The 23,632-nt window shown below is 48.5% G+C and overlaps 1 protein-coding gene across 5 annotated transcripts in view; it reads right to left on the reverse strand.

The window, feature by feature from the left end:
• ARHGEF7 (Rho guanine nucleotide exchange factor 7) overlaps positions 1-17,617 on the reverse strand; it is a 125,893-nt gene extending 108,276 nt beyond the window's left edge. The window contains exons 1-2 of one of the 5 annotated variants that reach the window (XM_055801756.1): positions 17,340-17,614; positions 2,715-2,801 (exon numbers count right to left, since the gene is read on the reverse strand). In XM_055801756.1, the coding sequence (XP_055657731.1) occupies positions 2,715-2,801; positions 17,340-17,504 (252 nt within the window). In that variant the 5' untranslated portion in view covers positions 17,505-17,614. Of the gene's footprint in view, positions 1-2,714; positions 2,802-2,882; positions 3,035-17,339 lie in introns of those variants that run through there. The other 4 variants (XM_055801758.1, XM_055801755.1, XM_055801757.1 and 1 more) reach the window with 4 other exon arrangements.
• Between the last annotated feature and the right edge of the window lie 6,015 nt (positions 17,618-23,632).

The following is a 23,632-nucleotide window of genomic DNA, read 5'->3' on the forward strand; positions in this document are numbered from 1 at the left end:
CTGAACTTAGGCTAACCAAACTAGCACCATGTTTTTACCACACTCATAAAATTACATACAGAGAAATCACCTAACCCAGGTACATAAAACTCAGATTCAACGTCAGGCTAAAATGTACCCCTTGTAGAGCCACGCTAAACTCCATATTGTGGAACACTTCTTAGGAAAAACACCACAGTTGTGCACACAGCGTCACACCTCCCTACACCACTCCAGAGCTTCCTAAAATACCTGTATTATCCAAAAGTTTCTACTTTTTAAGGTATCACATACACATCCACCACTTTGACAAATATTTATACTCACCATTAACCCTTTATTACCTAATAATCTGCCCTCTCTGAAAATCTCCCCTTCACTGATTCCAGAGACGCTCTTCACATTCTTTGCTCAATGCAATTGCTAAACCTGATCATAACTAAGGAAACATTACATAAACACTGCACAGAGGAGCTATGGCATCTCCCCAGTTCCCACAGTGAGGAAGGCAAAGATTCAGGAGGGCTGACTCACACCTTGTTAAAGGAGACGGGAGAAAGAGCCCAGGATCAGCAGATGACCGATAGGCCCCTGCCAGCTACTCACTGGTTGAATCCGGGTTGCTATGACTCTCATCTTTGACCACAGCTAGGGGGTTGGAAAAATTAATGAGAAAACAACAGGGAATGGCCAGGGTACAAGCCATAAATACACACACGAGAGGCTCCATAAGCTCAAGCATTTATGCTCCTTCCTACCAGCAGCCTCTGAACTCTTCTGGTACCTCAGGAGTAATTCCTGTCCCAACATGCTGAGCTGGAAGCTACTACAGCCAGTTACCTCCACGTAAGAAAGGAGTTTCCGGCAATCTTGCTGAGAAGCCCCTGAGGCCAGATTAACAATTTGACCATGCCCAAAAATATTCAGGCTCTGCAAATAAGACCTGAATTGTCTTTTCTTTTAATCATTTTTCTTCATTTTCTTGTCACTCCAAGGAAAAGAACTGACAAAAGTTTTCTGCCACTACAAAAGAGACATAAAACTGCAATGCTGCAACTACTCCCAGCCTGTCACAACTCCAAAAACTTCAATCTTAGTGACTGACCTGATGTAAGTAGTCCGGAGGGGGGGGGGGGGGGGGGGGGGAGAGGGGGTTATTAATGGTATTCCGCCTCCCCCCTTTGGTTTAAGATTTGCAGTACTTGATGACTTATTTGAAGTGCCTCCCTCCCCAGCTCTCTCTAGCTTATGCATGTCTACTACCCAGATTTTAGATCAGCTCTCACACATGGACGTTCAAAGCATCAAAAACTTAACATAGCCTTAGAAAAGACAAATGGAGTGACAGTGGCTTTAAGGCAAAAAAGAATGCTTGACATAACACACAGTTCACCCCAGAACTTGGTTTCTAAGTATTTGGTAACTTAATTTGCTTGTTCTCCCAACAAACCCTAAAAGATTCTCTATTTGGGGGGGGGGGGGCAGGGCGGGCACGGGGAGAAAGGCAGGTAAAAATGTGAGATCTTATTTCACAAGGAACAACACTGAAAGCTGTCTTAATTTCCATCTTTCCCCATGACAAAACCCAAGATTAAATGCAAGTCCTGTAAGTATCATTAATTTCATTAATGTTTAGAGGCCTCAGGAAAGCCATCAGTCTTTTTAATAATATTCTGTTACTGCCAGGCAAAAATCACAGGCAAGACCAAAGGTACTGTAAGAACCTGAGAACTAAAGCAACACTTGACTAATTTAAGTTCAGAAACACTAGAAACAATTTTTTGCACCCAAAATACACCTCCGAGAACCGAAATTACAATACCTCTCACTTTCCAATGCAGAGAAACTGGAACCTGTTCTTAAGCGCATCAGTTCCTTCCCACACACAAACATCAAGTAAACTCGACAGCAGTATGTACTTGTTATAGCTAAATATACCGGTAATATATGGCTTCCTAATCTGCAACGCTGTGAACGCATGTGTGGAAAAGATGGTAGTTTGCTGGGCTTTTATGTAACGTAAATTTAAATAGAAGAAACAGCACCTGCCATTTTCTTTAATTAGTATTTCATTTGGCTGTTACCAAGTTAATTTGTGTAAGCGAGCTCCAGCGCTTCAGAAGCGGTTGCACGAATAAATCCTATATAATTTAAACGTTATTATCAAGAATCCACTGGCACAGAAACCCAAAGGTTTTACCCGCAGCGGAGCCAGGCGAGCGCGCCTCCCCGTCCCCGGCACAGGGAGCCCCGCTGCACACCGACCGGGGGGACGGGGACGGGGCGCGCCCTCCCCCAGCGCTCGGCGAGGAGAGGCGAGGCCCTGGGTGCCCCTTCCACGCCGTGCAGCACGTTTTACACTCACGCCGCCAGCAAGCCAAGCCGAGCCAGCCCAGCCCAGCCGAGGCATCGCCCGGCGACGGAGGCCCGGCCGGGGCGCAGCCGCCCCCGAAACCCATCGGTGGGCAGCGGAGAGGCCGCGGAGGCAGCCCCAGGCGGGCAGCGGCGGCGCCCCCCGCCGCCCCCCGGGCCCGCAGCCAGGGGAGGGGCGGCCGCCACCATCTTGTCAGGCGCCCGCCACCGGCCGCCCCCACGTCCCCGGGCACAAAGGGAGGGCAGCGCCGCCTCCCGCGGCGCCCGGCGGGCAGAGGGAGGCAGAGAACCCCCCGCAGACGCCCCCGGGGACCGGGCCGGGCACCCCCCTCCCGGCGCCGCCTGCCCCCGCCCCGACTCACCTCCAGGCGGAGGGAGGCACCGCAGCCCCGCAGGAACTCGCGGATGTTGCTCAGGCACTCGCCCTCCGTCCGCGGCTCCGGGTACACCTGCAAGAGAAGAGGCGGAGGCTGAGCGCGGAGACCGGCGCAGACCGGCACGGCGCTCCCCCGCCCCGCCGCTCCCCTCACCTCCCGCTCCCTCCGCAGGCGGCGGCACCAATCGCTCCCAGTGAAGGGGTTGAACCGGGAAGTAAACACGGAGCACAGGAAATGGCGTGCGAGGGCAGGGGGCGGCGGGCAGGAGCGCGGGCAGGGGTGCCCCGGCCAGGCGCGGCCCCGGGCGGGCCCCGGGCGGGGGAGGAGGGAGGCGCGGCCCGGCCCGCCCCGGCCCCGCCCCGGCTGCAGAGGCAGGCGCGGCCGGCGGGGGGAGGGCGGGGAGCCCCCGTGGATGTGCCCCCAGGCCTCGCCGCTTGGTGTTTTTAAATAATTTTTAAATAATCGCAGCCGCGCCCCATTGCCATTGAGGGTCCGGGCGGCAGGGCGAGGTGGCCGGGGGGCCGTGCGGGCCCCCCTCCCTCGGCACGGGGCCCACCCGGCCCGCTGCACGCACTGAGGGTGCACGGGCGAAAGGCCCGCGTCGCCGGTGAGCCCTGTCGTTTGTGGGGCTGCCGGTGCCCCCCCCGTTTTGACTTCGGTTCACCCGTAAGTATGGGGTTTCTAACAAGGGTGTACATCAGAAATGCCCCAAAAGGCCTCGGTGGAAAAACATCAGTCCTCAGAGTTAATCATCTACCGATTGGAGGGTCCGATGTTAACGAGATTTGTTTACCTGTAGTTTATTAAACAGCTTCAGTCTCTTCTTACCCTAGAGGAAAATCAACTTCACAAAGAGGAGAGAACCATGACCCAACTTAAAGAGAAAACAGGTTTTGGCAATGCAGTGGCATTCACACTGCCTTCAACCTCTACCCTGAAACTGTAGACCTTCCACGGAAAAACACCCAGCCCCATGGGTTCCAGGGCTGTAGCTTAACTTAGCACAGCTTAACTCAAATCCTGTGTGCACGTAAGCGTCCTTTCAGAATAAATTCATTGATTTCTATGAAGTAGTTTATGAGAGGTAGAGCAGACCTGCAGCCCTGGACACCTCCCGCTAGGAAGGGAAAGCCTAGCACAAAAATGTACTGCAAGTCGCTGGAAGCTACGGTGGCAACACACGGCATCAAGTCCTTCGATTATGCGTTACACTCGGAAGGAAGTTTTGTTAAACGCACACATATGTCAAGGCTAGATAAACTCACAAGCATGATCTACCTGCATAGCACTGGGAACTTCGCATCAGGTTGACTCCAAACATTGTTTCAAGCTGAAACCACGGTAGTGCCTTCCCACACCTCTATGCAGTATCAAAGGTACCTCTGACCCCATGATACCACAAAAATTAACAAATGCAACAGCATGACAGGGTGAACCTGGTACAAAGAAATTTAAAACACAAGTCACTCTCATTTTCTAAACACAAAATTCAGTTGAGTTTTAAATGAAAGCCACTATTTTGTAATGCAAGGAATTTGGTAGCAATATGAGTTGAGGAATTTTCCTTTCTTCAGGCAAGCCCAAACACACACACACCCTAAACTCCTCAAATTATTCAGTACTATGATAAACCATTGTGGGTTAAGAATAACCCTTTTACTACACTAAAATATAAAGGGAATGGCAAAGAAGTCCTGTGTGAGTACAACAGCCCAAAAGAGAAATTCAGTAAGTTTGGAAAGGATACCCAGTCGGTGAGAGAACCCTCCTGGAAACATGAGCTTCATCCCTCTTGCTTGTTATACATTTTAGTTACTCTATTAATTTACTTCTTATTTCTAGTAAGAAATCTGAAGCTTTGTCAACCATGCCAGCATCATTCATCAAGGCCTCTTCATTCTGAGCCACGTTAAAATTACTTCTACATTCAAAACCAGAATAATTTCTAACAAGAAATCACAGTAAATCTAGATTTCTCTATAAAGAAACAAATGTCTTGTCTTGTAACATAATCCACATAAACATTCTTCATGGCCAAAGTCCCCAATACCTTAAGCACAGAACCCACTTATTGTAAGAAACCCAGATATATGTATTACTACCTCATAAGTGACTGCACATAATTCATAAAAGACTGCACCACACCTGGACATAGGCCAAAAAAAAAAAAAAAATGGGGGTGGGGGATGGTGTAAGAGGGACATCTCATTAGAGGAGGGCAAAAACTTCCAATTAAAGATTAAAGAAACAACAAGCAAAGAAAACCCAAACCCTGCAAAATGTCCTCTGTCAGGTCTGGAAGTTTAAAATGCGTGCCAAATATACGTCCATGACCAGCACTGATCAGCCTGACCAGCACTCTAATGCATGATTCCAGTTAAAAATCATCTTCCCTCAAAAGAATAAGTTACAGTAAATCTTTAGAATTTTTTTCTCTCATAAAACGAGGGAAAAGGCTTCAGGGGCAATGCAAGAAACAGGCTATGTTTTCTCAGCTCTGTGGCTACAGTGGCATTTTTATCTAACAGGAGACAGAAGCATATGGGTAAAGAATTTAAAAATATATTAGCATTTGTATCCTGCTAGAAATTTAAAGTATTAACGATCCCATAAAAAGAAGCAAACCCATGAAGTTATTTATCTAGAAAATCTTAATGTGATCCTGGCAACCTTCTCCTACAGATGGCTGAGAAACACAGTGGGGGACCCGAGTAACAAACTCAGCCCCCCTGAGAGAATCTCAAAGTGCAATCACGCAGGCCAAGCCCATGCTAAAATCATACTTATATGACATCCTTTACATACAGTTATAGGAAGCTCAGGAGACTGACCTCTCTCTCATAGATCACATTTATGGCCTCACAGACCATTCAAAATGTAACAGAACATAACGCAAGCAGACCACAGGCAGGTAAGTCCTCGTCTGCCTGAAAGATGGCAAATTTTTCCTTCTCTCTTTCAGAGAGAAAGGATAAGCAAAATAAAATTACAGCAGGGTAACACTCCAAATTTACTTTGCTTAATAAGAAGTAGGCTACATGTACATAAAGCCAATGAAATAAAGAGGTTACATATTTTCCTCTCCAGTATTTGCTTTATCCTCTTGCTCTCACAGACCAACACCCACTAGTTCATTAGTAGGAGCTGTCTTCTTGTATGTCTATACGATGCCTAGTACAAAGAGGCTTCAGTGTCCAACTGGAACCTCTATGTGCTCTAGTAATACAAATAAAAAAGGTTAATAGTAATTAGAAAAGACAAGGACTCCAGAGGGACCCGACAGATTCTTAATTAGGGACTGGGACTCCACAGTGGAATCCAGAGAGACAAGTGGAATGCAACAGTTTAAACCACTTCTTCGTGGTAAAGGGACAGGTTCTGATTAAGATTTAATCTCTCAGGGAGTAGTTCTGGGAATCACGGCTAGTTCAATGAGGACACTTACATGATGCACTGGAGCTATCAAGGAGTGGAGTACATTTTCCACTATCCAGAAAAGATGGGAGTACAAATAGATGATACCTAGCTAAATGCTATGTCCCTTTTGATCAGTTTAAATCTATGATTTTAATCAACAACAACAAATGCATTAAAAAGGGCAACACAGACAGGCAGTATCAAGAACAGTATGACAGGGTGGCCTTAGGAAAAACAAAAAAGACTACCATTAGTTCATTTGAACACGGAAAGTATATGAAGAAAATAAGCAAGGAACGTGTAAATAATGAGTTTAAAAGAAAAAAAAATACAGTCCTTTGAGTGCAATGAGTAAACATTAGCAATTAATAATAAGTAGGAGATATCTTCAGCTATACGTATGGAAAATGAGCTGTTTACTTGCATTTATCTGCTGAACAAGTTGACAAAATGAGTCAGAGAGGTGTATGAGGTCTTTAAATATAAACTGGAATCTACCAAGACAAGTGGAAGAGATTCAGTATGAACTTACTACATATAAGTTTAAAAAATCGGTCATTTATCTAGCACAAGATGTAATATATACAAGATGGTTTACTATGCAAGAAGACTATCTCAGTTACTAGGAAGCAGAAACTAACGGACAACATAACAGGTAGCTGCAAACTAGTAAGCAGACACTTAAACATGCCCTTTTCCAGAGTACAGCTGCCTGAGTCTAAAGTTCAAAGACTCGTCCCTCCAGTAGGGATACTAGGGCTAAATCCCATAAAGAGGCAACCCTGCACTCTAGAGAGCATTGCAGAAGAATGCAGTCGCAAAGGGAGGTGGCGTAGGGACAGGCTGGACAAGAGTACTTGTCCTCCACCACAACATGCCAGACCATTTTTTCCACACCCAGTTTATCTGGCCTGGAGTCCTCTACACCAGATCCACCCCACAGTAGGAAACAGTTTTCTTTCCAGGTTTCAGACCACCTTGCACACACAGAGCATTACTGCAATCCAAAGAGTAAAAACACTATAAATGAACAATGTAGCAAAGCTAATGAAAGGGTCACATTGACCACATTCGGTCCCACAGCAGCTGTGTTTTGCTTCCAGCACCTTTGACTGGCTAAGGCACAACATCAAGGGTAACTGATCTTCTGATGGAGCATGGTGGCACGGAGGCAAACACCTTCTATACAAGCACTGCAGGCTGAGGTTTGTCACCACGGTTTGTGTTCAGGAATAAAGATGAGATTAAAAAAAATCATGAGGAAGGAAGCCAGGCCATTCTCACACTAACCTGGGCTGTGAACCTACAGGTGATTCACTTGTCCAGCAGCTCCTGCAGGTTCCTTCCCTCCCTACCTCTCCCAGCAGTGCTACCTCCTGCCTGCTCCTACACCAGTGCCCAGCAGAGCTCATCCCTTGGGATGTTCAGGTTTCCTGGGATGTTCAAGTTTCCTGCTCCGTCCTCCATCGCACCCACCCTCACAAACTGCACCACCCAGCAAGGATGGAAAAGAAAGAGTGGCATCACAGTGATGTCCTCCATAGCTACAGAGGCAGACACTGTCTGCTTCTCGCGGAAGCACCACCTGATAGGGACTGATGGCAGATGCGGTGCTCCCTCTGTAGCCAGTGAACACAGCTGGGCTCAGAGGACTGCAGACGGACAGAGCCCCACGCTTCTCCCAAGACAGCAGGAGTCAGAGCTGCACTTGAAAGGGTCGGACCTTCCATGTCTGTAAGTGACAAGCACTCTGCATTTGAGCCCAACCACTTCAGAGATCACACATCTTGCTGGTGGCATTAGGTGACATTAGCAGGATGCTATAATTAAACTAAAAACACGGACCAGGATTCTCAGCAAGGCGCAGTTCTATTTTAAAATTAGGTGTCTTGATGGAACACCAGATCTTACCATGATACTGTTTCTGTGGCACTGTAGCTCCTTAGTACTGGCTCTTCCCAACCTATAAAACCTGCTGCCCACAAACTTTTCAGCAATGAGGAAACCCATGCTCTGAAAACACAGCATCAGGCAGTCAGCATACCTACTAAGAACTAGATCCAGTAAAAGGCTGAAGTTCCTACAAAGCCATGCACTAAGGTGCCCAAATTTCCAGGGTTCATGCAAGAATTCACTTAGGCTCTGCACACAGCACAAAGCAGAAGGCGGGTGCCTTAAAATATGCCCTAAAATTCTTACATGCTGAGAAGAACACCTGGTCTTGAAGTTAACAAAGAGCCAAGGCACAGCACAAGGCAAAAGCAAGAGTGCACCTATGTTCTTGACCCCATCTGGGATTTTAACACAGTGAGCCTTCATCTGCTTAGCATTGCAAACTCCAGTCATCTCCTGGACTTACAAGAGTCCTTTAAGTGCCCTTTGGAAGAACTCAACAGTGCATCCTCTCTGAGGAGTGAGAGGTGCCCACTTTTTATGATGTAATTTAGCATGGAGGTTCCCAAACCTCTTGCCCTTGGACACCACTAATAGTGACAGCAGCAGCTCTTAGGTCCCACTGCCTCGCTCCATAGCCATCAGCACGGTTAACCCCACATCTGACATTCCTCTGCCGCACATCCTACGTCACCACACCAGTCCCTGTACTCCATCCTTCCATCTATCCCACCTGAGACCACACCTTCCAAACCAGCGACTCCAATCCCACATTTAACTCTATTCTACTGCCACAAAACCTTATCCCACCACCCTATGGGCCGTACCAACTCATCAGCCACAGCTTCATGTGCCCTCAACTTCCCCTGCTATGGCACCTGGAACCAGGAGCACTCTGGTTGACTGTCCTCCAGCTCTTCAAGTTCTGCCCTTGCACATGTTCAGAAATGCTTGACCAGCCTTCATTAACAGTGACCTACATTCAAACACACTGATGTTCTGCTTTAGCAGCTTCAGTCCCTTACTGGAAATAGCCGTCAAAACCTAAGGTCAGCTACGTTTGCAAAGGAAATTTACAGTTCGGTTAAAATGCCAGCCAGGTCTGTGGCAGCCTTGGTAAACCGATTCTTTGAGTCTTACACAACAACTAGAGCCACTTTTTTTCTTTAATTTGCTCTGCAAAACTGATACTGTAAAACTGATACAGCTGTTTGAGGTCATCCTTTCGGATCTGCACCTGTATTAAACAATGCTCAAGTAAACAGTATGTTCTTTGCAGTGGAAGTACTGTACTTCTGTCACCTCCCTTGGATTCTGACCAAATACCCATCAAAGTCTGTAAACTGACTCCCAGGAGGTGGGAATATGACCAGACCCTAAGAGACAAACACAGTAAGTTAAGAGCACCCGGACATTCCAGATGGTGTTTCTGTTTTCTCAAGTTTCCGTTATATTTTTGTATTTCACACAAAAACCTACATTAACACAGCATTAAGAAACTGAGAATGCCAAGCACATAAAACTTAGCAAACACAAGTGACAGCTGCCTTTTGCAACTTCAATTATGACCGACTTGCAGGCCCACCCTGTGAACTATGCATGAGTCCTACCAGAACACATGCACAGGAGTGTCTCCAAAGATTTTTGTATGTCCACATGACAGGGTCTAGTGGCAGCTGCAGGAGTAATTTTCTTTCCACTGCTTCCTAAATGCTGAGGACTAATATTCCCAGTTCCTGTGGGTTTGCTTATTTTCTTGCTGTTTTGAAGGAAAAGAGGAGACCAGCTAGCGTGCAACTGTCACCAACCCCATGCAGTACCATCAGCCTCGTGCCACAGAGCTCCAGGGGTGCCAGCATTAGGTTCCCTCAGGAGAACGTGTATTTCCCTGAAGTCAGTGAGAGGGAAAAGCCCAACGAAGTGCTGCTCCAGGCATGGGCGGTATTCGGGCAAGGCTCAGCAAGAACCTACCTCAAGGGGTTCCCCTGCAAAGGGAGGCTGGTGGGTAGGGATTCTGCACCTTTTCTCATGTAAACCCTGCAGCGTTTCCCGTGCAGCGCCACTGATTTGATGCAGCACAAGCTTGGGCTTCAGGAGTCCAATCACTCAGGGTTTGTTTACGCTGGGAGAGTTCTGCTGCTAGATATGCTGGCATCGCTCCGCAGTGTGGATATAACATATGCCAGAGAGGGAATTCCTCTGCCAGTCTAACAGTACCACTTCTCCCAATGACATTAAAGAAGCCAACAAAAGCATTTCTCTGTCAGCAAAGCTGCACCGGCCAGGGGGAGTGTATGATTTTTACTGCTTTTTCCCCCCTCTCTGTGTGAAAATATTCCACAGGACTACCAAAGCCCTACAGTGGAGACCCTCTCCTGGGCAAGCTGCCAACATCATCCAACAGCACTCACTGCAGAGCAGGAAAATGGAGACCCGAATGAAATGCTTTTAGACCTGAGCAGTGTTTTGCAGGCTAACGGGGTGACTCTGCCCACTGGGTGCTAAAGGTCCACGGTGAGGAGCTGCATGATGGCAACTTCTTGCAGACGAGGCCAGCCACCCCTCCTCAACTCCATGGTGCTGGTGGTGGGTGATGGCAGCAACCTTGTTGTACCAAGAGATATGGAGAGAAGGTGGCTTTGCTCATGCAGCGAAGTCAAGGAGAGCACAGGAATGTCACACTGGCTGAGGATCAGGGAGTAAAGCTCAGCCAGCCAAGGTGCAAGACTGATGCTGCTTCCATGCTGCCAGCCCGCAGTATTTTTGTAAGCCCTGTCATGCTTGAAATGTGTTAAGGTTCCAGCTCTGCAAATCACAGCCACCAGGTAATGGCTAATTACAATTATTTAACAAAGATGTATATTGAATTCCCTTCAGTGGTTCAAAGCCAGATTTTATTCGAGTACATGGGTATATATATATGAATAAATACACTTACATACATATACCATTTGTAAACTTCAATTTTAAAGCCAGACTTCCAGGTTTTTTTAAAGCTTGAATTACAATCTTAAACATTTTCAGCCAAATGATGTGGTGCCCTCAGCCACTAGCATGCAGCAGTAACCAGAGGAAGGGTGCTGGTGGCATCCCCACAGCTCTTTCTTTTCCCCACACAGACACAACGTTCAGACAATGGTCTGGGTAGCAGTAGAGCACCTGAGGGCTAAGAAATTGTCTATTCTGTTGTCCATGTTCTGCACAAACGTATCTAGAAACTGTTGAAAGGATATTAATGAGAATAAGACCTGCAAAACTACATTATCTTTCTGTATTTTCTCACAAAAATGATTTAATCACCAACAGTTTCTTTAATTGCCCCCTCTTCTCAGGACCTGGCATGCCCTCATTTAATTCAGTCTAGACCCTTATGCATTAACAGGGTCCGATTTTCAAGGAAAAAGACAGCAAACACAGATGCAAGTCCTCTGCTTCCTCAGCGTGTACACGCAGACTGTGTTTCTCTGGATAACATGCCAGTCACCAGAATTACAGAGCCAGTGCATAGGTGAGAAATACATGGGCGTTCTCTTTCACTGCATCCTTGCACCACCGCTCTCACAAGGCAATAGAAGTAACGTGGTAAATGACAACACAGCCAACGACAACTCCATAACAGGACCAAACGACGCTGTAAGAAGCTCACTGTAACACTTACAAGAACAGTGTAACAGTGTGTATTCAGGAAAAAGGCACTGTAAGGACTTTGCTTGGGATAACTTTCCCCTGGTGCTTGGCTCGCCCCTGCAGTGCTTCCACCCTGGAGCAACAGCATGTGCACGTACGCCAGCACTACCCAAGCATGCAGCCATGGCAGGCACAGCTGTCCAGTACGGATTATTCTTGCCAGAAGCACAATAATCTCCCAGAAGGCTCTATGTAAGGACTCCTGCCAGGGGGAGAGAGCATATGCACGTTAAAACGCAGATTTTGCTTCCTGCCTCCCAGGTCTAGTCCTACGATGACCTGCTGCTGCTGTAACACCAGGACCATGCAACATCATTCCAGTGAGCAAGGCAGGACAGTCCTTTTGTTCAGCCAGGCAGACCCCGACAGCCTCACCAGGGCTGCAGGGGCAGACCCATCCTGCCAGAAGAATTTCCTAAATTCAGATTGCTTGGAGGCAACGAGCACCTGGCAACCGCTTACTTTAGGAGTAACCTCTGCATTGCTGGTGGGGTGCTCACCACAGTTCCTGAGCTCTGCCTGGGCTCCACAACCAGCTCACAGCCAGCGTTGCACCCTTTGAAAAGGTACTGGGGCATAAAAATCAACACTTGTTATTAGCTCTGGCTCCCAAACATCTTCCCTTTCTTCTCCCTTTGCAACACTTGAAATACTACAGTCAGGTCACACCTTGTCACAACAGGTCAGAAGTACTCAGCCCTGACATACTCATGTGAAATCAGAGACCAGTGAACATAAAATCTCCCATTTTTTCCAGAGCTGTAGGTACACACACCCACTGCGAGGACAAGGCTGGTGAAATGGCTGCCGCATGTGGCAGCCCAAACCCTCCTTTTGGGGACTCTGATTCTCTTTCAGTGCTTTTGGTCATACACAGCAACTCATTTGTCTTGCAAGTTGCGTAGAGTTAATCTCTTCCTAAAATTGCAATTCAGAACGCCTCATTTAGCCAAAGACCTCCATCATTAAAAAAAAGAACCATACTAATACACGAGGTATTTATAAAAAGACCCTAATCCGTGCTGCCGTCAGTCCTGATACTACCCCAACTAACAATCAAATTGATGTTGATGCTGGTGCTAAGCCTCCACAAGGCGAACAAAGTTTTCTTCCAGCCGCACACCAGCCTCCGCCAGCGAGGGCACGCTGTATGTTTTCCTGGGGCCAGCCCCGTGCTGCTCCCCTCACGCCTCAGCGACGCGGGAGCGGCGAGAGGAAGCGGCTGCAGTTCGGATCAGCCTCCCACGCACAGCCCAGCAGCTTCTCGGTTGTTCAGTCCTGCGCTCGGTGCGACGGCTGGGGACGGTCTGTTCGATGGAGGGGAGCCAGGGCACGCGAGACCCAGCCGTGCACCCAGCATGCTTCCCCATCCCCTGGCTTCAAAGCACTGAACCAGCTGCTCCCACCCCCTCCAAAAGCCCCTAACGGGAGGGGGGGAACCACGGGGGGGGCAAATGGCTGCTGCATCACATCCCCTGATGCGTCTTCCCTGTTTTCCCTGAACGGAACAAAGCTGTCTTCAAAATGATGCTTTCTGTCGAACAGCTGACCAAAAATGAAAGTACAAACAAAACTTAATGGAGCGCGAAGCCTCATATGACAAGGAAAATTCCCGCTCCAATTCTGATCTCTGTTTACAACGTCGAAAGTGGGTCAAACTGGTCTGCGATGGAGGAATCTGTTTGGAAAATGATCTCTGTGAGGAAAAGCATCTAAGCGGCAGACAACTGCACTGCAATGCTTCCACGGGGATCCTCTCCCCTGCCATCAAAGTAACTCAATTTTCCAGCGCGGGGCTGAAATCCTGTAACCTGAAACCATGGCTTCTCATTCAAACTGCTCGAATTCAGCAACTCCCCATCTTTTAGAGCAGATCAACCCACCTGTGTGTTTCAGCACAGATCTTTGTGCTTCAAAAAACTAAGACATGGCTGGGTTTGATCAGGGCGAGGGAAGCTGTTAGGGTTTTTGTTGGGGTTTTCTGGTTTTGTTTTTTTAATTAACTGCTCTCCCTTTTGTCCCTTTCCTATGTTCAGGGTAAGGTTATTGAGCCGTACCATCGCACTGCCTAACCCAACTATTTTGTTTTACCCTGTCGTGGTCTCTCTCAAAATGCCAAATGACATTAAATGGGACTCCAAAAATGAGAGAAACAGTCTGTAATAACACTACTTCCCAAAGTATTTTCATTCAGAGTTCTTGGAATCTGGTGAATTTAGTATTTGTCCTTTGCTGTCATTTAAGATAGAAGATGACTGTAATGTAAACCAATGCAGCCAAAACTTCCTGACAAGAAGCTCTGTATGTTATTCTGTGCAAGGATGGTATACAAATACACAACGATCTAAAGGAAAAACAGGCTAACCAGCCTTAAAACCCTCTGATTTGCTGTACTGACTTTAGAAAAATCTGTTCTTTGACCTTTAAGTGCTTGATTCCTTTTATGGTCACACAACCTTTATTTATTAAAAACCTTCTACTAATCAGTCTCGGGCTACCCAGAGGCTTTAAAAAGCACAAAATGCCAAAATACACATTATTGCATTCCTGCGGATATTGAATCCTCTTTCTACACAGTTTTTGAAAGAAATAAATGTATTTATAGCATTTTCTAGAAAACATCTGAAAAAACCCCAAACTGATAAACAATCCCTCTTATTTATAATTTGTAATTTTTTTAATGTTCTCTTTGGTTTTAGTTACTACTTTGTATTTACAGAAAAATGAGGTCTGTGAGTCTTCAAAGTGTCTGCTGCTGTCAGATATTTATAGAAAGTTATGAACTCAAATGATTTTAAGAACTGAATTAATCTACATCTGTGCAACAAACTTTTTATCTTTTAGATTTAGATTTCAAAAATGTCCAGTTGAAGTGCAGACTTTCAGAATAAGTAAGGAACAAAAGGGCTCGTATTTAAAATGCACTCAATATTTTAAAATATTTTAAAAAATTACATAACAGAACAGTAGTTGCAAAAGAGTTTGAAAAATAACAGTAGAGGGATGGATGTAAATTCTTTAAGTTTTTATTAGAAAAAAATAAAGTATCATGGAAATAGCTTAGACTATAATGGTAGCTGAGAGCATGAAAGAAGTATGTGGTATATACTCCCAAGTCTATAGAAAAAGAATTCATAAGTTGGATAGGAAAATTAATTCATAAGTCTCTCAGATGCATCTGAAGAGCCTCTAAAAAAACAGCAAAAAAACCCCACACAAAACAAAAAAACAACAAACTTCTCCCCAGACTTTAGCTAAGCCAAAGCCAGCGGAGACACACTAGGTCAGCAGGGTCCTCCAGCAGCCGCCCATCCCAGCACCCTGCTCAACACGGGGCAGGCTCGGGGCGGTGGGAGGCTGCGAAGCACCAGCGTTCCTCCCGCCTTGGCTGCCGGCCCAGCCTGCACACCACCCCCTGCAAACCCCACACCTCTGCACCACGAGGTCCATGATAAGCCCCGCTGACAGCTCCTGGCACGCCAGGCTGGTGGCAGGGTAGGCTGTGGGGAGCTGTGCCCCTCTGCAAACCTTCCTCTGGGTGCAGGTGCTGCGAAGGGGCGCCCTGCCCCAACATCAGAGATTTTCGCTCCTCTGACATAAAAAGAAATGAGCGCCTCTCATTCACACTAACTGAGCTGTCCCTAGTTATACCACACACAGAACAGCACGTGAAGTTGGTAAACGCAGTTCTAACAGTTCTTTCTGTCATGCTTTTTTATTTACTTCATTGTTCAGTAGAGTCAGTTTCCCAGTTCTGGACCCCATTTTACTAGCCTTGACATCTGCAGAAGGGGGAAAACCTTTTCTGCCCCAAAGCTCAGGACCCAAAGCCCAAGATTTTGGAGAGGTGCTCAGAGAGGATGCCTGGTGTGGTGCAGTGGGATGGGCTGCCAAGATCCTCCCTGGGCTTGATGCCACGAGGCAAGAGAGCTGGGGAGCAAGGAGGGATGGGCAGAGCCTGCCTGAGCAGGTGAGTAGCCAGGCAGGGGATCCCTATGCTGAGGGGGTCCCTGCCCTCATCCCCACATCACACATGTCACCCTGGACAGCGGAGCAGGACATTTACCTGCTCCGGAGCCACAGTTTACAGCCCAGCGCCCTGGACAGCAGCTTGCACCTCAAGTACCGCAGCAGCAAAGCTGCAGCGCCTGAGGAGCAGGCACATCCTTTTCAGCTCTGTTGCCCAAACAGCCACTTCTGGGGAAATGGTGGGGGGGAGAGCTGGCAGCAGCAGCAGTGGCTTCAGCTGTCCCAGCTAGCTCCACCGGCCACCGCAGAGGACCTCGAGTTACCCACACTCACACTGATGCCAACACACTGCCCCCACTCTCATCAATTCCATCACCCATCAACAGTACTGTGGGCTCCCCTGGGCTTTCCGTATTCCCACACCACCTCCTAATTTGCTTGTGAATTTAGTAGGGGCAGGAGCCCACTTACTACATTCCAGTAGAGTAGGACTCCAGTCCGAGCCAGGACCTCCATACTACGGTACAACATCAAACAGTAACAACCCCAAGTCGGCGGCAAACTAAAGAACTGAAGGGAGACAGCCCAATACTGAGCTGAAGGCACTGGTTTCCAACCTTGTGGGTCAGCAGACTACTTGAAAGCAAGCCACAAAAGGTAACAAAAGCCCACTGCCAGCAGGCTCCAATGAGTGGTCTGCCAACTGCAAAATGTCAAAAATATGGTGTTATTTTCAAGCAGGGAGTTTTCCCACCAACAGAGCAGACAACCTTCATCGATCTCTTCTCCACCACCTCGTATTGGCTCACAAGGAAAGTTCTGCCAAGATGTGGGTCCTATGCGCTGCGTTTTCAGGCACCAGGTGAGACAAGGGCACTGTCCCGAGTCTCGAGGCGCAGCACCAACAACCAGAACCCTCCCGACTGGCTGAGCCACGACGGGAATTACGTACGCGTACATAGCACAGAAAAGTTACCTGACAGAGCACATTTTCTTAAAACGCAAGGCAGAACAGGGTGCGATGCATTTTTTTCAACCCCAAAAAAATGAGCTCTTTTTTTTTTTTTTTCCACGGGCTAGCAAGCAGTAAAAGACCCAAACAACACCAAAACAGCCTCCAAGAAAAATAACCATCAAACGTTACAATGTCCTTCAGAGGCTGGCGGGGATGAGCTGAATCACCTCCCCAGTGAGGTGAGGCACCGACTATTCCAGCAGTTGCGTAGCCAAGTTTGCAGCCGGCTGGTGGCATGCCAGAAAAGGTCCATAACCCCCACCCCCCCCCACCCCCCCCCACACACACCCACCCCAAAAAAAACCCTGCTTCTCCCATGCATGTCCAGGATCTTCGATTTGGAGAGCGGCGCATTTTTTTATGCAAAACACTTGCAAAGCCGTGGCCCTGGCGAGGAAGCCCTCCTCGGCCCGGCTGCCCGCTGCCGCTCCCCGCTCAGCCCCGGACGCCCCGGGCGCCGGCCCGGGACTGCCCCCTCCCGCGCTCTTCACCCCCCGGGCCCGGGGGGTCCCCTCCCCCCGCGCGGGCGGGCCGGAGCGGGGGGCCCGGCGGCGGGCGAGGCCGGGTCCGGGGGCGGCGGGCCCGGCTGCACAAAGGGCGGCGGGGGGCGGCGGGAGCCGGGCACTTACTTTGTCTATGGTGCCCGGGAGCAGGCGTTCGAGCAGGCGGCAGAGCACCACCCCGTCCTTCAGGGAGGACTGGAGGAAGCCCTCGGGGTCGGAGATGGTCTTTTTGGGCGACTCCAGGACGCCCAGGGCGATCAGCCACGTAACGGTCTGCTCCGCCGAATTCATGGCGGCGGCGGGGCGGGGGTCGCGGCACCCCGCGCCTCGCGTGGGTTTTGTGTCTCCCCGGGCGGGGGCTTCAGACGGAGCCCGGCGCCGCCCCCATGTGAATGCAGATGACGACGCCCCGGCCCCGCCGCCGCCGCCGCCACAGACACATGCAGCTGCAGTGCCGCCTCCTCCCCGCCCCCCCCCCGCCGCCGCCGCCGCCGCCACCGCCGCCGCCGCCCCATGACATCACTGGCAGCGGCGGCGGGCGGCCCCGCCGCGCGGGGGCAGCGCGCCCGCGGAGAGGCGCGCGCCGCCCCGCACCCGCACCCGCACCCGCACCCGCACCCGCACCCGCACCCGCACCGAGGGGCGGGCGGCGGCTGCCCCCTAGCGGGCGGACGGCGCCTCCGCGGGCGCGCAGCGGGGCGCGGGGCGCCCGCGGCCGGGAGGCGGCCGCCGCAGGGAAGGAGCAGGCGGTGACCGGCGGCCGTGGCCTCCCGCGGGGGCGGGGGGGCAGCTGCCGGACTCCCCGGCCCCTCATTTCCTCCTCGCTCAGAGCCGTCCCGCAGGGGACGAGCCCACACGGGCGCGCAGCGCCTGGCTGAGGGCGGCTCATTTGGTACCACCTACCTCGGGAGCCCCGGCGGCGGGTTCCCGGCCCCACCGGTCCCGTCCGCGCGGCCCGCGCGTTCGCCAGCCGCTAGCCGCTAGCCGTCCCCGGGCGCTAGGAAGCCCGTCTGGGAGCCTCGGCCCGGCAGGCGCCACCCCCGCCACCGGCCCCGCAGCTCGCCCTGGTGAGGCGCTCAGAAGGGCTGTGACAGCCGACCTGAGATGGAGCGGTGACAGCCGACCCCGACCTGAGGTGGAGCGGGAGCCGTGACAGCATCCCTTTGCTGCTTCTGGCACAACCCGTTCCTCAGGGCTTTGCTCCGGCCGGGCCCTGCGTGCGGTCAGCGTTGCTTCCCTAACACCTGGCGTGGGCTCCCCAGGGCCCCCCATTGCCGTCAGCCTCCCTGCTGCCGCACACCTGCAGGAGAGGCCACGCCGCCACGGCCCCCACTCGCCTCCCTTCCCCTCACACCCCACCCGACCCCCTCCGGGGGCAAAACCGCCTTCAAGGCAGCATTGGAGGGGATGTTGCCAACCCTGAACTCATCTCGGTGGTTCCCCTTCCAGCCCGGCTCCCCGCGCCCGCCACCACCGCCACCCCTGAGCAGCAGGTCTGGTGGCTTCACCTCCTGGTCCAGAGTCCCCCCCGACCCGCGGGCCAGCCCACCCGCTCCTCTAAAAGACAGAAGTGCTTTGGGATTTGCAGCAACATAACCCAGCTCCAACATCCCGTCTCCCTTCTAAGCTGTAATAGAAGCTAGTTTTCTTAAACGCTGATGCTGGAGGTGTGATGCCTCTTTTAAAATTTGTTAGCATTAACTGTTTGGAACTCTTGTCTTTCCTTTTGCCCCTTTCAGATATATATTTTGAGCAACAGCTTCCTACCTGACATCTGGCTAGCTATGAAGAACACAAACATGGCAATTTTTTGCCGTCAGAAAGCCATGTTGGATGGCCTGCCTGGAGATCTTTCAAAGAAGCTTGATTCAGGTGGGGGAACCATTTCCAAATCTTTAGAGGAGAAAAGTGAAAGTGCCCGAAAGATTTAGGAGCATGCCAATCCCTTCTGGCTTCGTTCCTTGTCAGACCTTCCCCTACAAGGTATTTACTGGAAACCACCCAAAACCTCTGCACTGTGCCCTTCTTTTATCCTGCCCTCCTGCATGTCCCAGTACTGTCCGTCTACACCACAAGCTTGTAGGACAGACAGGTATCCTGCATCCGCACCATCCAGCAAGTGGAACCTGTGCCATCGTGGGAATTTTGAAGTAACACAAAGAACGAAATACATAATTTTTGCTGATCTGCACTCCTTCTTCTTTGTTTCACAATTAAAGCTGTTCTGATTCTCCTCTGTCCTGACTTTGGTCCCACTTTTGCTTCTGAATCATGGACTAATCATATCTTTATTTAACCACCCATTTTGATAATGTTTAAGCAATCTGAACTCTTTCTGAAGGCATCAAGGTGTGATTTGAAGCACCTTTTTCTGCAAAACTTTTTAAGTATCTTCAAAGCTGAGAAAGTAATTTTGGTACTGACTCTTGTAAATAAAGAATAGATGTGAAGCACGCATGCAGGTTCAGGTAACTTCTAGGTCTTAAATCTCTTTACACAAGCAAACAGATTTTTATGTTCTGTTGGGGTTTTTTGGGGTTTAAGATCTGGACCCTTTTTTTGAACAAGAGAGAAAGAAATATCCTACGAAATGTGTCAGCCAGCTTTGGCAGAGATCTAGCAGATTTAACAGTGCAATTTTCTATAGATAAAGATTAAGCAGTCGACAATTTATTTGGTCTTTTCCAAGCTTTTGTCATATTCTTATGAGAAGTTACTAAGGAAACCAGGTAGGCACGAGGTAGAAGGTAACTTTCTGCCATGGATTAGCAAGTGGTTGAAAGACAAAGCAGCAGGAGTAAATTGTCAGTTTTCAATTTGGCCAGAAAGTTACCAGTAGAGATACCTCCTCTATTCTGTGCTATGAATTAACTAAAAGGCTCCAAAAGGCAATTGTACTTGTGTGGGCTTTAGTCTTTTAGCCTGAGCAAGAGGTTTTAGAGCAGAGAGAGCAGGAGAGGAAGAAAACAGCAAGTAGAGAAAGCTGCTGCTTCATTTTGGACTCTCATTTTCATTTCCAGCTGTTAATACCTTGTCTGCATGCCCCAGCACAGCAATGAGATGCTCTGGCCGGATACAGGACTCTCTGCTTTCCCGGTGCCAAACTGAGGTCAGGATTTTAATGGGGAGGAGACTAATTAAATATCAGTCCAGCTTGAACAGAAATTGCCCTGACAATCTGTAATTAGCTATATAGGGGTCATACCGAATCAATCGCAGTGCTGGGATTCCCATGCTATAGGTAATTATCTCTGTAGTTTTAGCCTAGGGAGGTTTACGTCCCTCTGAGTGAAAACCTCACCCCAGCAAAGCAACACTTCTGTATTAAACTCGGAGATATAGTTCCATGTCTAGTTAAACCTGATTTTCAAAAGTATCCGAAGGTTCACAGGGGAGCTAGTCTTTTGCAGTTACTGAAACCAGCTATCACGAGTTCAGTACCACCAGCCCTCTTTGCTGTTGATTGACCACCTGTCAGCTGAAGGTGTCAGTTAAAATCTATATGTCAAAGATGGTGTTGGTGAACTTGGGAAGGCAGATCCGTGAGCTTTGTGGTATTGGCACAGGTGACAATGGAGGAAAAAAACACAACAGAGAACCAATTATTTCATTATCTTCCAAGCTGCAAAGTAGTTTAATAGGCAGATGCAAAATTCTAGTCCTGAGAAGCCTGTCAATCAAGCATAAATAAATGAGTGCCATACAGGATGCAGGTAAAGTACTGATGCAGGAACACAAATGTGGGACTCCTAGAGCAGGGGCAACAGCAGTGTGATGCTCAGGGCTTTAGTGCTCAGCTCCAGGGCAGCGTGGTGGGTGGCCAGGCAGACTTGGGCCTCTCAAACAGGGTTCACAGTATGCAGTGTGCTGAATGCAGACACATCCAAGCCAGTCCCCAAAAGAGAAAAGCAAAGGGAAAGGTGATTCTAAACCTCTTTCTTTCAGGGGGGCTGCAGGCACCTGGTGCACGGTCTATGGGAAAACAGGGATGCTGGACACGGTTAAAGCATTTAGCTGAGAGAGATGCTCCAGAGCTCAGTTCCCAAATTTATTTCCCCTGGACATGGATTTCAAATGTCTAAAGCCTCTATTCCACTTGCTCTACTGCTTCCTGGGCAAGTGCCTTTAGGGTCTATTCAAAAGCAGAAATACTGTCACCATGTCTTTATTTAAAATCAGTGCAGCCTACTGATATCACGCTCTGATTGAGTTCAGAGCCCAGGCTGCTGCCAGATCCTTGGCTATCCTAGTCTTAGCAGTCGAAATTGTCATTAATGTCTGCTTCATTTGATGGGGTAACTAAGACAATTCTCTGTGTTATAAGCTTTATTGCAGTCATGGGTGCTTTTGTAGCTTTTACCCTGGCTATGATCTTTAGTTGGAAATATCTGCAGAGTCCTCTGGCAAGTCTGCAATAGCCCAAAATGTAGCTCTGCTTCCATGCTCCTGAGAGCATCAATTCAACAGCTACGCTGCCTTTGTCTTCTAAGTGCAGTTCAGGATAATGGCATTGATCTGCTACATTCTTTATACTTTCAGAAACCAACAATAAGTGTCTCTGCTTTAGGAAGGGGCAAATATAAAATGAAGGTCCTTGCCATGAAGGGCTTAGTCTAAATCACAGATGATAGAACATGAAGGATAGACCTGAGAAGGAAAGAAATGAAGAAGGACAATAGGCAGCAGTGCAGTCACACATAGGCTCTCTGCACAGAAAGAAATCTATTTTTATTGCCATTTTGAAAGTTTTATTCACACTTAATGAGGACTGGGTAAGAAATGAACGACAAGAATTGAATGGCTAGAAATCAAAATGGCTAAAATGATTGAAAATGTTTTGCATTTAAACAAAAAAAAAAAAAGAAGCTGACATTTTCAGATTTTAACACATGCATACTGAATGAATAGTATTTGCCAAATTTTGCCCAGTATTTTGTTAGCATGAGATGAAGTTAAATGCTTTTTTAACATTGCCAGCCGGGTGGAAGCAAATCAGTGGTTCCCCTGGGGAAGGTCTTGGGGGAGGGGAGCTGGCAGTGAGTTCCACCGTTTCAGGCTAGCCACAGAGAAAGCTGTGTCCTGCAAGCTGAAATATCAGATGCAGATCCCCAGCTGGTGGCAGTTGTCACAGCTCCCTTGAAGTTAATGAATCTGTGACATTTTTTAAACAGCAAGCTCTAATACTTTTGCAAAGAGCTCTGATCACGGAGGACTGACATAACCATCCATAAAAAGGGCAAAGTGGATTCTAGGATGTATCTAACGAAGGATTTTGGGCAGAGTAAAGGTAAGAAAGGGTGTTACAGAGTTGTTAGTAAAACCTCATTTGGAGTATAGCACAGGGACTTGGACACTCATGTTCCAGAAAAATTAAACCACACTGAAACAGAGTCATTAGAAGACGGACAGCGATCTTATGGGAGCTTGGCTTGTTTGCCCTGGTGAAACAAAGCCTGAAAAAGGGTACAGGAGGGCTGTCTATAAATACATCACTAGGTAAATATCACCAATAGACAGGCAAGAAGCTGTTCAAGCTTAAGGACAATGCTAGCACAAGAACAAATGGATATAAACAGGTTCTGAATAAATTTATGCTGAAAATCAGAAAGACACTTGGTTCTTCCATAATAATCTTCAGTGCTGCTAAGAAATAGTGGGGCAAACAACACAACCATTTTTAGAGGGGAGTGTAATGAGTGGGTTAAAGTGATTGTATGACTTGACTGCAGTAGCAGGGGCTGGACTTCGCCCAGGCTCCATTCCTCGGCAGACTTCATGTTATGCCTACCAGAATCAAAGTGGGCCAAGCATTCATCATGACGGATAAGGTTTAGTGAGAGAAGTCAAATAAGCAGAACCACAGTCAAAGCCATTCTTTCACTCAGAGTGAATGCTAATGACATCCGTTCATTGCAGCATGGAAAATTCACTTAGTGAACTAGGTTAATGGAAGAAAATCCTCTTCTCTGAGATATAGGCCCATTGGGTTGGATGCTACACATAACAACCCTTGGATGTATTTTGTAGAGTCCTTTTCTAGTCATATTTTTGAATCCTATAAAAGTTTGCTACAGATCTATGCCTCTCTTGTTTTTAAACATGCAGCCATTACCAGAGTGAAGTAGCGTCCTGTTGCTAGTGTGAATAGCCTGTCCTCCACTTTACTCCAAAGTCCTTGGCAGTAGACAGATAGTTTTCAAGATGTTTCTGAAGTACGGGAGGATGGAAGGGCAGCACATGGGATGAGAGACGGGAAAAGAACACAGAGATGCTAGAGGCTCTTGGTTAATGCATTGAGCAGGAGCACAAAATGTACAACTCTCCCGTCAGCATATTTATGATAGCATTTCCACACTCTGGTCAGGTAAAGAGAAAGAGGACTAAATTTGATGGGATCGGTTAGTTGGTGAAGTTTGTAA

Source organism: Falco peregrinus, chromosome 4 (assembly GCF_023634155.1).
Source record: "Falco peregrinus isolate bFalPer1 chromosome 4, bFalPer1.pri, whole genome shotgun sequence".
Lineage (NCBI taxonomy): Eukaryota > Metazoa > Chordata > Aves > Falconiformes > Falconidae > Falco > Falco peregrinus.